This window comes from Eretmochelys imbricata, chromosome 5 (genome assembly GCF_965152235.1).
Source record: "Eretmochelys imbricata isolate rEreImb1 chromosome 5, rEreImb1.hap1, whole genome shotgun sequence".
NCBI classification, from domain to species: Eukaryota; Metazoa; Chordata; order Testudines; family Cheloniidae; genus Eretmochelys; species Eretmochelys imbricata.
Window position 1 is genome coordinate 87,068,088 of NC_135576.1, and position 14,048 is coordinate 87,082,135.

Here is a 14,048-nt window from a genome sequence, read left to right on the forward strand (position 1 = left end):
TGTGAACCTTAACCAAACATAAGTATCTTGAGAATTCTACTTTCTGTCATTTTCCTTTTTTTTCTGTTGCAGATCATTCTGGACCAATAGATGAGGGAGAGCCCTTAGCTAATGCAATCCGAAGTGACTCTGCAATTATTGGAGGTAATATAAAGGCTTCACTGGAACCATTTTTTAAATTAACTTTGAATCTTTCAATGCTAAAGTAAAGTCAGTGGAACTTTTGGGTGCACAAGGAAAACAGTATCAAAGTGAAAGAAGCTCCGTTTTACTACAAAGTGTTAGGAGCTGAGTGAAAAAGTCAAAGTGATGTTTTAAAATATCAGTTACTCTTGTCTACTTATAACATTAGCTTATGTAGTGACAGTTTATATAAATATTTGAATACGCTATTGATGCACAGCATTTTAAGAACAGTTTACTAAGCTGCTTAATGAAAGTATCTATGAATGGATACCTACTTGGATACCTTAGGGCATACAGCATATTTTCAAGGAAAGAGCATTTTTATGGCTTTTTGGCTTTTACAATGATTCACTTTTGCCAGTGGAGCATGTTCAAAGTGAGGAAGCCCTTTGTTAAATAGATCTCAGCAGCACGGCTTTTGCCTTGCCTTTATGCTTGAGAAAATGGGGAATTTGCATGGCTTGAATGCCTGTTGTACCCCAAGGCAGGTTTCATTTTGGTTTATCATTCAGAATGCAATATGCTCATGGACTGAGAACCATTTGCACTGATTTTCAGTGTTTCAAAAAAGCTGGAAAATAAAAATCCACATTAAGATGTTAAAAATATAGTTAATGTTAATTAGAGTATTGTTTTTCTTACTTCTCCTTACTATTTCTGCTGATCTATCTAACTGCTTTTTCAGGAAAATCACGTTTAGTTCTTGTTTAAGCTCTTTTTAAGAAAATCTGTTTTTATTAAAGGTTCTGCAGTGGGGGAATCATACACAATTTAATCACTCCAAAATGAAATAAAATAACACTTATCTTGTGTAAGTCTCATTTTATTTTGTTCAAGATGTACATTATATGGTCAATAGAAAACCTTGAAATTGAGTACTATGGATTTGGAGTCAGCAAATCCAGGTTTTGTTCCTGGCTCTTGCAGACTTCTCAGAACTTTTCAACTGAGCTGCTAGAAAGCCTAACAGTTTTCTCTCTTCAGAAGGATAAACTTCAGAGAAGTCAAGCAAGTCTGATAATGTGAGTTTGGGGACACAAAACTCTCGGTAGAATTTCAGTTTCCACAAATGGTGTTGTAACAAATATATGCCAGTGACATTCCTTTAAATAGCTATCCTGTGAGACTCTATCCTGTGAGAGTTTTCTGATGGTATTTTTTTTTCTTTGGAAGAAGAGAGATGAAGGAACTTCTCTTTGGTCCTGAAAACGGTTTTTTGCTATATCATTCAGTGATTCAGTTTCAATTAGTGACTTGTTCAGAAAAAAGAGAACCCATCCTTTGTCTTCTCTGGTTAAATTCTGAATATGTTTCTTTTGCAAGGGCCTTAAGAGCCTGAACAGACAAATTCCAAATTTAGTGGAATAAAACTACTAAATCTTCCCACAGAGGATAAGGGATTTATAACTACAGAACCTGCAGTCACATATAGAACAACTGAAATGATGGCATCCTCGACCCAATATGGCAGATGATTAATGACGTATTGTCCACACAAATCACTTCCTTAAAACCACTAAAACAACAGCTGATCAAAGGTTGCCTGCTTAAATGGTGATGCTAAAGTCTGCAGTTTTAGGGCAAATTCTGGAATGTTTTCTGTTAACAGTGTTGAGTACAGAAGGTTGATGGTGCTTTTACTTTTGCTACTAATGTTTGGCAGAGCCAAGAAATGTCCTAAATGACATTAGAATTGTATTAGAAATGTCCTTAAATTATATGTAATGTCCTGAAATGAATGGACAATTTTATATATGGTAAAGGTATGAAAGGAAAAGTTTGAGGTTAGTATTATTGGTACCAGGTTCAATGGATAGTAATCAGATCTGAGGACTTCTCAACCAAAAATTCTAGAAAATAAAATAGATACTCTGCTTATTCCTTTAGGACCTGATCCAACTACTTTTAAGATTAACAGAAAGACTTATTGATTTGACTGGGGTTTGGACCACTCCTCAACTAACCAAACAAAATATTTCTTTCTTTTACAGTGTGTTTTCCATATTTTACCAAACACTCTGTATAGCATGGACATGCACAGTTCAGTCATCTCATCAGCCTTGAGTCTGCCTTGTAATAATGACATGCAGTCATAAACCAAAGGATTATGGTTAAGGCATTATACTGTTTGCAGTCCCAGATTAAATCAAACCGATTTTTATAGATAACATTTTTTTCCATATTTTTTCTACAGTGTCACTACTGAGCAGAGTTAAAGTTATTTGGGTTCCATGTCTTAACATGTTTGAATTTCTTTTAAATGAATCCTTAACTTTGAATTTCCTAGGTTGATGATGCCTGTTTTGGGAATAACTGCAACATCCATGTAATGTTTTTCACCCTTAAATTAAATTGAAACAGTCAACCTTAACTAGATTTATATTGTACATAGCATGTGTCAAGGTTCCTCCCCCACTCTGAACTCTAGGGTACAGATGTGGGGACCTGCATGAAAAACCTCCTAAGCTTATCTTTACCAGCTTAGGTCAAAACTTCCCCAAGGTACAAAATATTCCACCCGTTGTCCTTGGACTGGCCGCTACCACCACCAAACTAATACTGGTTACTGGGGAAGAGCTGTTTGGACGCGTCCTTCCCCCCAAAATACTTCCCAAAACCTTGCACCCCACTTCCTGGACAAGGTTTGGTAAAAAGCCTCACCAATTTGCCTAGGTGAATACAGACCCAGACCCTTGGATCTTAAGAACAATGAACAATCCTCCCAACACTTGCACCCCCCTTTCCTGGGAAATGTTGGATAAAAAGCCTCACCAATTTGCATAGGTGACCACAGACCCAAACCCTTGGATCTGAGAACAATGAAAAAGCATTCAGTTTCTTACAAGAAGACTTTTAATAAAAATAGAAGTAAATAGAAATAAAGAAATCCCCTCTGTAAAATCAGGATGGTAGATATCTTACAGGGTAATTAGATAAAAAAACATAGAGAACCCCTCTAGGCAAAACCTTAAGTTTCAAAAAAGATACACAGACAGAAATAGTTATTCTATTCAGCACAATCCTTTTCTCAGCCATTTAAAGAAATCATAATCTAACACATACCTAGCTAGATTACTTGCTAAAAGTTCTAAGACTCCATTCCTGGTCTATCCCCGGCAGAAACCAGCATATAGACAGACACACAGACCCCTTTGTTTCTCTCCCTCCTCCCAGCTTTTGAAAGTATCTTGTCTCCTCATTGGTCATTTTGGTCAGGTGCCAGCGAGGTTACCGTTAGCTTCTTAACCCTTTACAGGTGAGAGGAGCTTTCCCCTGGCCAGGAGGGATTTCAAAGAGGTTTACCCTTCCCTTTATATTTATGACAGCATGTTATACATATATTTGTCACAAATTTGAGATGGCCTTAGAACTATCCTATATTCTGACATTTAGTCATTCATTTGTCAAAATGTCCTTGTAAATCAGGAAGACTATTCAGTACCAAACTATTATGTCTTCTTCTCATTGGAGAAAATTTGCTTCACTCACACAAAGTTTGAAAAATAATGGCCTATGGGTGTGAAGACAAATGAGCTGAGGGGGTGAAATCCAACATTTAATCTAGGGCTGGAATGTGAGATTGCAGCACAGACCCTCTATGACTGCTATTCAAGGCTATAAGGCCACCAGTCTAGCCAAAGGGGCCACTAGGTTAATGTAAAAGTGAATTCCATGACCTCCTCACCTGGGTCATCTGTGGCCCACTCCATCATCAACCTTCATTCCCCCTTTTTGTGGGAAGTGAGAAGTATGCAGACATATTTGTACAGCCTCATGCAGGACCCTGTTGTACGATAAAGTCGTGCTTAAGAAACTTGTGTTGTTCCTTTGTGCCATGGATGAATTCCACCCACAGACAATTTCTCTGTCAATGAGGATTTCAGTTATTTTAGTGTCACTGAGTAACATTTATTTGAGGGAAAAAATGCTTCTTATGGGCTCAGCCCTGCAAGGAAAGGTTGATTCAGACAAAAAGGGACTGAGAACCCTCCCTACCAAAAGGCCCCTCCGTCAAACCAAAGTGTCACTCCAAACAAAAGTGCTTCTGAATCAAGCACATTTCCTAGGTTAATTTGTTAGACAAACTAATGGGAGGGGGGACAATTATAAGGTGCCAATCACCGTGGTATCTAGGCATTTGAGGAGTCTTATGCGCACAGTTGAATTTTTCATTCTAGTGAATACAAATATGTGATTATTATTATAATGAAATGGAATTGTCTCAGCCAATCAGAGTATTTTTCAAGTTATGACGTTCCTTCTGTTCTGATTGGTTCTGGGTATCTGGTTTACCTAGTCTTTGTAATTTTCTCAGTAATTATATGCTATTCCAATATTCTGCCAATCAGAGTGCAGATATTTAGATAATCATAGTGTAGTTCTTCACAGCACAATAACTGGATTGTGAATACATAAATCTATCTAGTCTGCACTCTATAATCTATCCACTCTGATTGGGTCCTATATGCAGAATCTCCAAGCCATTTGCTCAAAGGTATTCTGTTGATTTAAGGTGACTTTGCATCAGGACATGCTCCTTCTATTCTTTCTACAGTTTGTCTGATCCTGATACCACTTTTCTCTAGAAGGCTGGTATTGCAGATTGCAAGGAGTTTGGCCTAAGCAGAAATAGGATACCTGCTGTGAAAGATCTGTAATTGTTAACTCACCTGAAACTTAAACACAAACAAACATCCATTTGATTTTTAAAATCAGTTACTTAGCTCTCCACAGGAACCTTTTGTTACACACACTAAACATGTTAGGGTGGGGAAAAAATACCATAGTCTGAAATCTCAAGACTACAGTTGTAGAAAGGGAAGAAAGGAAGATGTTCAGGAACCTAAAAACACTGCAATTTTAACACAGCTTAAGGTGTTCTACTCTGATAAGTAACATTCAATATGTCATTCTAGGGTTTTTTGTTTGTCTGTCACTCAATGATTTCCAAATCAAATGTTCTCAGTTTACAAATACATTTTTTTTTTCTTATTCACTGCAAATTCATTTTGGCTTCTGAAAATCAAATTGGGTTCTTCTCATCTGACACATCATCTCCAGTAATATCCATTATACAGCCTAAAGTGGGTCCTCTAGTGACTATTGTACAACCCACTGGATGTTGATGTTTCCTAGTCTTGGGCCTCATTCTCTACTACCTTGCATCTTGTTTATATTTGTATGAAGTGAATGTCAGTTGCTACCAAATCAGAATGGTACCATACCCACTTTGAACTCACTGTGTATCGATGTAAATGACAACATGAGGTGCAAGGTAATGGAAAATCAGTCCCATGGAGTGCAAGCATCAACAGCAGCCCACAGATTCAAAGCAAGGATGAGTGATATGTCTTGGATATTCACATGCGAGCTGGCTGGTGCTTGATTTGCACCCACTTCCCTAAGTATAGGATCTCTAAGGATGCACTGGCAAGCACCATGATGTGGTTCATCCTCCTTCTAAATATGATTGGTCAGTAGAAGAGAGGTGGGATCTGTACTGGGTGAGGCAGATAAAGGAAGGCGAAACACAGCTACTCTTGCGCACACAATTATTTCTTCCACAGTTTAGGTCACTCAAAGGTCAAAGACCCTGATTGTTTGTGCCAGAGTATATGTTTGACCTTTAACGTTTAACTTTCTAGTTTTAGGTTGCAACTTTGGTATAATTTTGCCTCCTATTTCTCGTTTTCATTCTCATAAATAGAAAACAACTGTATAGTAAGCACCTCACCTCAGACTATTACCTGAGCAATGGCTGAGAACATCAGCAAGCTTTAGGCACCTGCAAGTCTTAAAAGCCCATTGTACATTTACTATATATTCAGCCATAATGAAAAACAAATATACAAACAAAAAATTAGTACCTAAACACATTCTAACCTTTTGGGGTGAGATCCTGACCTACTGAAGTCCTCCTTGGGAGTTTTGTCATTGACTTCAGTGTGGTCAAGATTTCACACTTGGTTCCTGATACTGGGTTTTCACATGTGTCTATCTCTGTCATAATTACTTATCATGTAGGAAAGATACTTAATTTATGTGCTAGATAAATTTTAGAGGGTTATGTTTTAAGTGTATTAAAACCATAATTGTTTTTGAACTGCAAGAGACACTTAAGTTCCCACTATTTTTAATGTAAACCTCTCTGGTTATTGCTGTTGAACACATTGAGAGTGGCATACTCTACAAGTGAGTGAAATTTTTCAACCAAAACTCTTCCTTGGTGAAAAAATACAAATTGGGGTTGACTCACAAATTTGTGTTGATTTTGGCAAATTATTTTGATTTAAAAAAAACTACTGAAACAATTCAAAAAAGGTTGAAATGTTTCATTTAAACATTTTCAGAACAAAATATTGTGATTTTTTCAATCAAAATAACTTTTTGTTTTGAAATTACCTTTGATTTAATTTAAAAAGAAAAATACACTCACAAATCAAAATGAAACATTTAGTTTCAAAATGTTTAATTCGACACAAATTATTTTTTTTCAATGTTTCAATTTGCTGAAAATTAAATAAATTAGTTTTGGGGTTGACTTGAAACTGTTTTTTGTAAGTGCCAAAAAATCAATAATTCACACAGTTCTAGTGTACACACAGTTTTTGTGCTGCTTTAATTATATCAGTTAAACCCCTAATACTAATAAAAGTACCTTTATACAGGTATAAGTGCATTAATGCATAAGGGATTGTACCATCTTAACTCTATTGCTTTAGAAAATTGTACATAGATAAGCCCTCAGACTATGTATGTGCTGTTACAGAAAAACAAAACAGTGTACATCCTGGTGTATGTTAATAAAGGCCGGATCATGCAGTCAGTCTGCCCTCAAAACATCAGGGAGACTTCTGTATAGAGAGAAAAATCACACAATAAGGTCCTCGTAACTTGATATAAAATGAAGCATTTTGAAGAGGATAGGTTTTTATGAGATGATGACAAATGGCCAAATCATTGCTTTTCTTTTAAAATGGATGCATTGTTTTCATTTACTCTCTGTGGTTGATATAGAACTGTAAGCATTTCTCTCTTTCTTGCCCCTATCCTGTTACAGGAACTGTACTATAAATCTTCAGTAGTGGCAGCTTTAATCCTATCTACCCAATCTATTGAGTCCTTTATATGGTGACCATCACCATGGTATCTGAGTGCTTCCCTAAATTATAAGTGTACAAAGATATTTCTCTCACCCTTTCTTTTTCCTCCATTCAGCAGGCTCTGGACTATGGGGTTATTGTTGTGATGGTTGGTGTGGTGGTGGTATTGTGTGGCAAGACTAATTCAGAAACATCTGAAGTGGCAAAGCCAGTGCTATCCAGGGAGCCACAAATGTTCCTGTTCATTCAGGAGCCAGGCATGCACACACCTCGCCCATCAAACACAGTGACACAATCCTGAGTACAGGAAGGAAAAGAATCCCACATTTTTTTTCACATAGAGGCCTGGCCCCAAAGAACATGTGGTCAGCCTCTTTTTCAATCAAGCGTGTCTTGATTATTATGACAAGCATTAGACTGTAATGATACAGTGTAGATGTAGGGCTTGATTCAGAGCAGGGGGCATAAGTTAGGGCCGTGATTACCTGCCCATCCCAACTTGTGCTTCCAAGGGAAACTGTATATGAATGGGGATTTTCTTCTAAAAGGTGCGGGCAAGTATTGGTCCTGGCACCATCAGACATGGGGTGAGAAGCTTTAATCTCTGGCTAGACTCCATAAAAGGATGTCCAGGGGAGGTATTGAACCAGCACTTCTTCTGAATGCTCCTCACTCCTTGTATTTTATGGCCAGGCCTGTTCATTTGTGGGCTACACCAGTTTGCTCGGAAGTTCTAGTTTCATTGGGAGTTTCAGGGGGATTGTTGTTATACTTCCATTTCCCCTCCTGCGGTCCCACCACATCGGCTCTACAGCACACGCTGATTGAACCTGGGCTATGAATCTCACTTATTATTTGTCTAGTATATCTGATCAGTTTTCTCTCCTCCTCTCTCCTCCCTAGGTGTGATAGCAGTTGTGATATTCATCCTGCTTTGCATCGCTGCCATAGCTGTACGCATTTATAAAAAAAAAAGTGTATATAAAAAAAATGAGGCAAAAGGATCACAAAATGAGGACAGTGCCGAGACTGCCCTGAAATGTGAGCTCAGCATGCAAAATACAGTCAACGAAAATCAAAAGGAATACTTCTTCTGATTGGCATTTATGATTTAATTTAATATAATAATGTGACTTTCTTGCTAAGCCAGGGGCTCTCAATGGACAAAAAAAGCTCTTGCACTCAAAGTAAATGCAATGGATTTGAGACCTATTATACTGCATATGTTCAGTCTCAGTGATTGCTATAGGAGGCCTCTTTAAATTACATGCATTCCTTAGCTATTATACCGTAAATGCATTTTATGTAACAGTGAATTAGATATTGTAACCAATTTCATTGTTGGTAGTTTCCGACTGTTCTGATGTGACCTTCTACAACTGAATTTTAACGTGAATGCTGAATATGGTTTTTAAGTGGGAGAATTCTTAAGCTATTGCCCCCATCCTTCTCTTTAAAATCTGTGATTCAGGCATTTTGTTCAAGGTCAAAGTTGGACTGTAATGTTTACTTGAGAAACTCTGCTATGTTGCTTTATAGTGATCCACAGTGACTTCCTGTTATTGAAATCCCTTTTCAACCGCTGTTGGCCAGTGTCAACTTCTACTCGTGAGCCATCAAACTACCCAAAACAAAACAAAACCCTTACTTATTTTTCCATGTGAAATGACCAATGCTGTCATTAACCAATCAAGTTCTAACCTGGCTGTGGAGAGTGGGATAATTTCAATCCTTTGGCCCTTTTATTCAATTGGACACACTGGCAATCTTTAGCGACTGAATTTAATTTTGAAGTTTGCAGTTCTATCAGGGTGCAGGCTGAAGTGTGCACAAAGTGTGCCAGTAAATTATACAAGCTCTTCCATCACGTGTTTGGCAGTGGATTGCAGCAAGTTACCACATTATTTGCACTACCCAACACCTTCTGAGTATTAAATTATCACTATACAAGGCAAGCTGCTTATTTGTAAAGATGAGTAAAATATCATTCGCTTATTGAGTATCATTAATAATAACAGCAGAAGGTGGACAAGTAGAGTACCTGGGCTGGTACATTTTGGAAATTGGAAATTTATCAATGCAGCCTAAATGTAATTGTCTCCCTTCACTACAAAAGGTATGCTCTCTGAAAGCAGCAGATATATGAGGTTATATATCATATATACCAATCCCTGAGGTTAATTTGTATAAAACAAAGGAAATCAGTTTCTCTTTTTGATCCTGGCAAGAAAAGACATTTTAAAAATAGCACACTTCCTGATGCTCTGATTCTCTTGCACTGCACTCCATAATAATACCTCATAAAACCTCAGTGAAATATTATAGTAAAATATAATAACTTCCCTTTTAAGCCAAACATATAGAATCATTAGGCCAAAATTTCAAAAGTCTGGCCTCTATATCTGAGCCATTCTGGGACATGAGCTTTTCTGGAGTTACTAAGTGGTGTGTGTCTAAAACCAGGGTTTAAGAATGCAGATATCATTTCTGTCTGAAAAGATAGGGATGGGATTTTAGAAATTACTCAGTTCTGGCCTAACTCTGCTTTCATTGAAGCCAATAGTAGTACCCACTGAGTCAATGGGAGTAGAGTTATGTCAACTCTGAACACTTTTGAAAATCCCATCCTAGATGTCCAAATACATTATCTGAGCACAAAAGTCTGAGGCAGTTGGCCAAAAATGTGCATGTGTAAAAGTGCTTTACAGAAATTATGGGTGTAAATTTAAAGGTTGCGTTGGGGTCTCTTTGAAAATATGTTCCTTTAGGTTTGTTTTCCTTCCTCAGTTATTGACTTTTATATCTGGAGTCTCACAGTCCCTTTTCTACTGTCTTCTTTACAGCTCCTCTTCATGTCTAGGAGTAAATTTCTCCCCTTCTTGTTGACACTGGGAGCCTTTTCAATTGCACATCCTTTAGGCTGAGGCACACAGTCTCCTTCTGTCCCTCTTCTTTATTCAGTGCTGAGGTTTTCCTACATTTCCTGGGTCATAATCATAAAACATTGTTTTATTGCAATTTCATCGAGTCTGGTTTATACTCTCCCTCTTCTTCGCCTGCCCCTGTTCTCTAAAGAGGGAAGCACATTGTCCCTCTTTAAAGACCTGAGCCAAAATGTATTGAATTCAATGGGCATCTTTCCATTGCCTTCACTGGGCTTTGGATCAAATCATTCTATCACTAATGATTCTGCCAATATTTTCCCTTCTCCATAACACTGGTATGAATGTCCCACTCTCCTCTGTTCATTATGTGCAATTGTTATTCCAAATAAACACTTGATGTAAGAACCTCATTTAAGCTACCTATACCTTTACCAGTCAAGGGTGCAGGAGTGATCATATGGAACAGGACTAAACTTTTTGTGATATTGGGGATCATAATGTGTTGGATGCTGCCGCCACAAAGAAATATGTGATTGAATTCTAAAAGAGAGACTATGCTATATGGGCACTTCCCACATACTTATCAGATCATAATAGGAACCCAAAGTGTATCCACACCAGGACAAGTTGGAAATATACAAATTTAACATTCCAGTGACCTGTTGTTTCTTCCTCCATTTGTTTGTGTTAACTTTGTTTTTTGAGTGTCAAAATGGAAAGAAAAGTTTCTTCTTTCACTTTATGTCAAGAGAATGATTGTATTCTTTCATGATTCATTGATGGGTGTTTAAAAAAAAAGGCAACAGGAAGGCCATAGCTCAGTAAAGACCCATTTTGCAAAATAATTAAATATGAAAAAAATCCCTGTGTGAATTACACACTATGTTTAAAGAAAAGGCGTACTTGTGGCACCTTAGAGACTAACAAATTTATTTGAGCATAAGCTTTTGTGAGCTACAGCTCACTTCATCGGAACTTGATTAGTCTCTAAGGTGCCACAAGTACTCCTTTTCTTTTTGTGGATACAGATTAACATGGCTGCTACTCTGAAACCTGACACTATGGTTAAGAACTTTTATGGCATTTTACTCTGTGAAGAAAAAAAAAACAGGTGGGGGTTGTTGAATGCACATCTACACATTTGTAGCATACAATAATTGCATCTCTCAGAAGGAATAAATGCCCATTTTCAGCCATAGAAAGATTGATCATATATTCGTAGATGGAGTCTGGTATATACAGGTTCAGAGTCAATGAAACAGTATTATCCACTGTTTGCTGCCTTCTTAGGGGTACAACAAAATGGTGGCACCAAAGTGCACTGATACATTGTACACCATTGTGCTGTCCCTTCCTTGACCCTCTTATCCCAATGTGTACTCTTTTGCCTCGCTCTGTTAATAAAACAATTTTTAAAATAAAGTGAGGAAAATATTTTTAAACATTTGTATAAAAGAGTTTAAAACTTAGGACAGTATACTGATTCTCTCTCTTTTTCTTAAAGCAGTAAAAAAAGTAGAAGTGCATATAACATACTGGTGAAGTGTGGTTATTTATAAAAGTGCTGTGCATTGTCAACCCAGTATAGCATGTCTATGGTGCACTGACCTATTTCCCATGGCAAACACATTCCTCTTTAAGTTGTACAGAGAGTAAACAGTGGCATGATATCTGAGGAAATTTGTAATGCTTTGTGTGGGCTAGGGCTGCAATTATTTATACATTCTATATTTTAAAATCATTGTAAAATAATAATTGTTTTTCTTTCATCTTCAAACAAACACTTCTATTGGTGCATTGCCCAAGCCTGTGTAACATACTAAATGCAGTGAAAGCATGCTACACACATTGAATGAGAAATATGTCATACAGCCCCAAAATTAACACTGATGCAAATATTTACTTATGGATGTCGCACCGGATGAACAAAATAATTATTACGGCTCAACAAGTGACTTTGGAAATAAAATGCATTAGCTTGAGAAAACTTGGGAAGGTCACACATTCATATTGAAGCTGTAACCCTACAGAGCTATGCAGCGCCACATTGTATTGTCAGGAAAATGTGTCCTCTTGTTTGCAACAGAAGAACAATTTAATTCACAAAACTTCATGTTGCGAAAACATGACTCTCCGGGGTGTAGTTGCAGAGCATGCAAAAATGCCACATAATTGAAGTGATCAGAATTTTATTAATCAGGCCCTAATTTTGCAGCACAAAACACAAATGAATCCCTGAAGCTTCTGATCATTTAATGAGATTGAGCATTATTAGGCAGAAAAAAACCTTCAGCAATCAGTATTAAATAAAAGGATTAAACTGTATAAAGGCAAACTGACAGAACAAGGAACCAGCAACAGAATACGACAGGAGTATTTATGAAGCAAGATCTGCTAATTAACTCTGCTTGTTTGCTGCAGTCCTGTTCTGGAGGGACTATGCCCAAATCCGCAAAGGTATTTAGACGCTAAAGGAGAGAGAGTTAGGTGCCTGAATAACTTTCAGGATCTAGGCTTCTGTGACTTCTCAGCCCTTTTAGTGTTTTTATCTCACTGCTGCAATTGCCAAAGAAAGGAACCAACTGGTGCTAGTTGTGGTGATAGTTTGGGGAAACTGAAGTGAAATCATGACCTCATTTCATATAAGTTGCTAGGTCCATTCTCGTTGACCTGTGATTAAATTCTGCCCTTAGCTATTCTTGTGCAACTGCATTGCTTTAAATAATATTGAATTGGGGATAACCAAGGATAGAGTTCTGGCCCACAGTCTCTACTGCTCTAGGAAGTGTATGAACCCATGGCCTAAAGATGAAAAAGCTCCGTTTCTATATGTGAGTCTCCTATACCATCTAGTCAGATACAAGGCCAAGGGTCTACACCAGCCCCAATACTTTGCACAGTGATCAGAAAGAGTAAAATGATGGACGGTCCAGTGTGTAATGGAGTGGGAAATAGTCCACGTTCTTGCAGTATTTTGGACAAACAAGCAATTAGAAATGCAATGGATTGTTTATATGTATCTACTTCAAGCACAATTCTATTAAACAATCAACCATGTATTTTTTGCCGGGGGTGGGAGGGGCTGCATTTCCAGCCTTCCCTTCAGAAGATTATTTTGCAGATTAAGTGAGACAGTGGGCTTTACTGAAAGCCCCTAAAATCCTGCATGAGGGGAAAGAAACAGCCACCCCAAATCCCCTTAAATTCCAGGGGAGATATGGAGGAATCAATGGCCGTTGTGTTAGACATGAAGCACCCAGCAGCAACAATGTGAGACTGAGTACTGGTTGGGCTGTATTTTCGGATTTGAATACAAAAATCTGTGTGCCACAGTGCTCACTGCAATCTATCATTTGAATCCTCTAACTATTCTGATGCGATACTCACTGTAGAAGATATGAGTGTACAGTTTTGTACTCCCCCACCCCATTTTTTAGCACAACATAGCCTCATGTTTTGTTTTGTTGAGGGGTAGGTTATTTTTATTTGTTTTAGAAAACGAGTATGCTGCAAGCAGCATTACCTAAAAAGTATCCAGCATAAAGTACACTGGTCCAAGAAAAAAGGGTACTGAACATGGCCTTCTGCTACAGTGTCAGTGAACTGATAGGTGCCTGTTTACAAGCAACATAAGTAATCATCAGACATTCATCATATTTCTGTGAATAAAGAAATGTGTGATTTGAACCTTAGACAAGGAACTAGGTACTTCAAATTTCATCCCTCCTACCCCCTCTCTGGCCTTGTGGAAACCATTAACCTTTCTGCTCTGTATGTACAATAGGGAGAAAAATATTTGGGTTTTATGTAGATAGAATAATTAATGTTTGTAAAGCACTCTGAAGCTGAAAATCACTATATAAATGATAAATAT

At 37.6% G+C, this 14,048-nt stretch overlaps 1 protein-coding gene across 1 annotated transcript in view; it reads left to right on the plus strand.

The window, feature by feature from the left end:
• The window catches only part of CNTNAP4 (contactin associated protein family member 4), a 292,066-nt gene extending 283,680 nt beyond the window's left edge, over nucleotides 1-8,386 (plus strand). The window contains exons 23-24 of the mRNA XM_077816377.1: nucleotides 73-144; nucleotides 8,193-8,386. Coding sequence (XP_077672503.1) covers nucleotides 73-144; nucleotides 8,193-8,386 — 266 coding nt within the window. The remainder of the gene's footprint in view (nucleotides 1-72; nucleotides 145-8,192) is intronic.
• The last annotated feature ends 5,662 nt before the right edge of the window (nucleotides 8,387-14,048 follow it).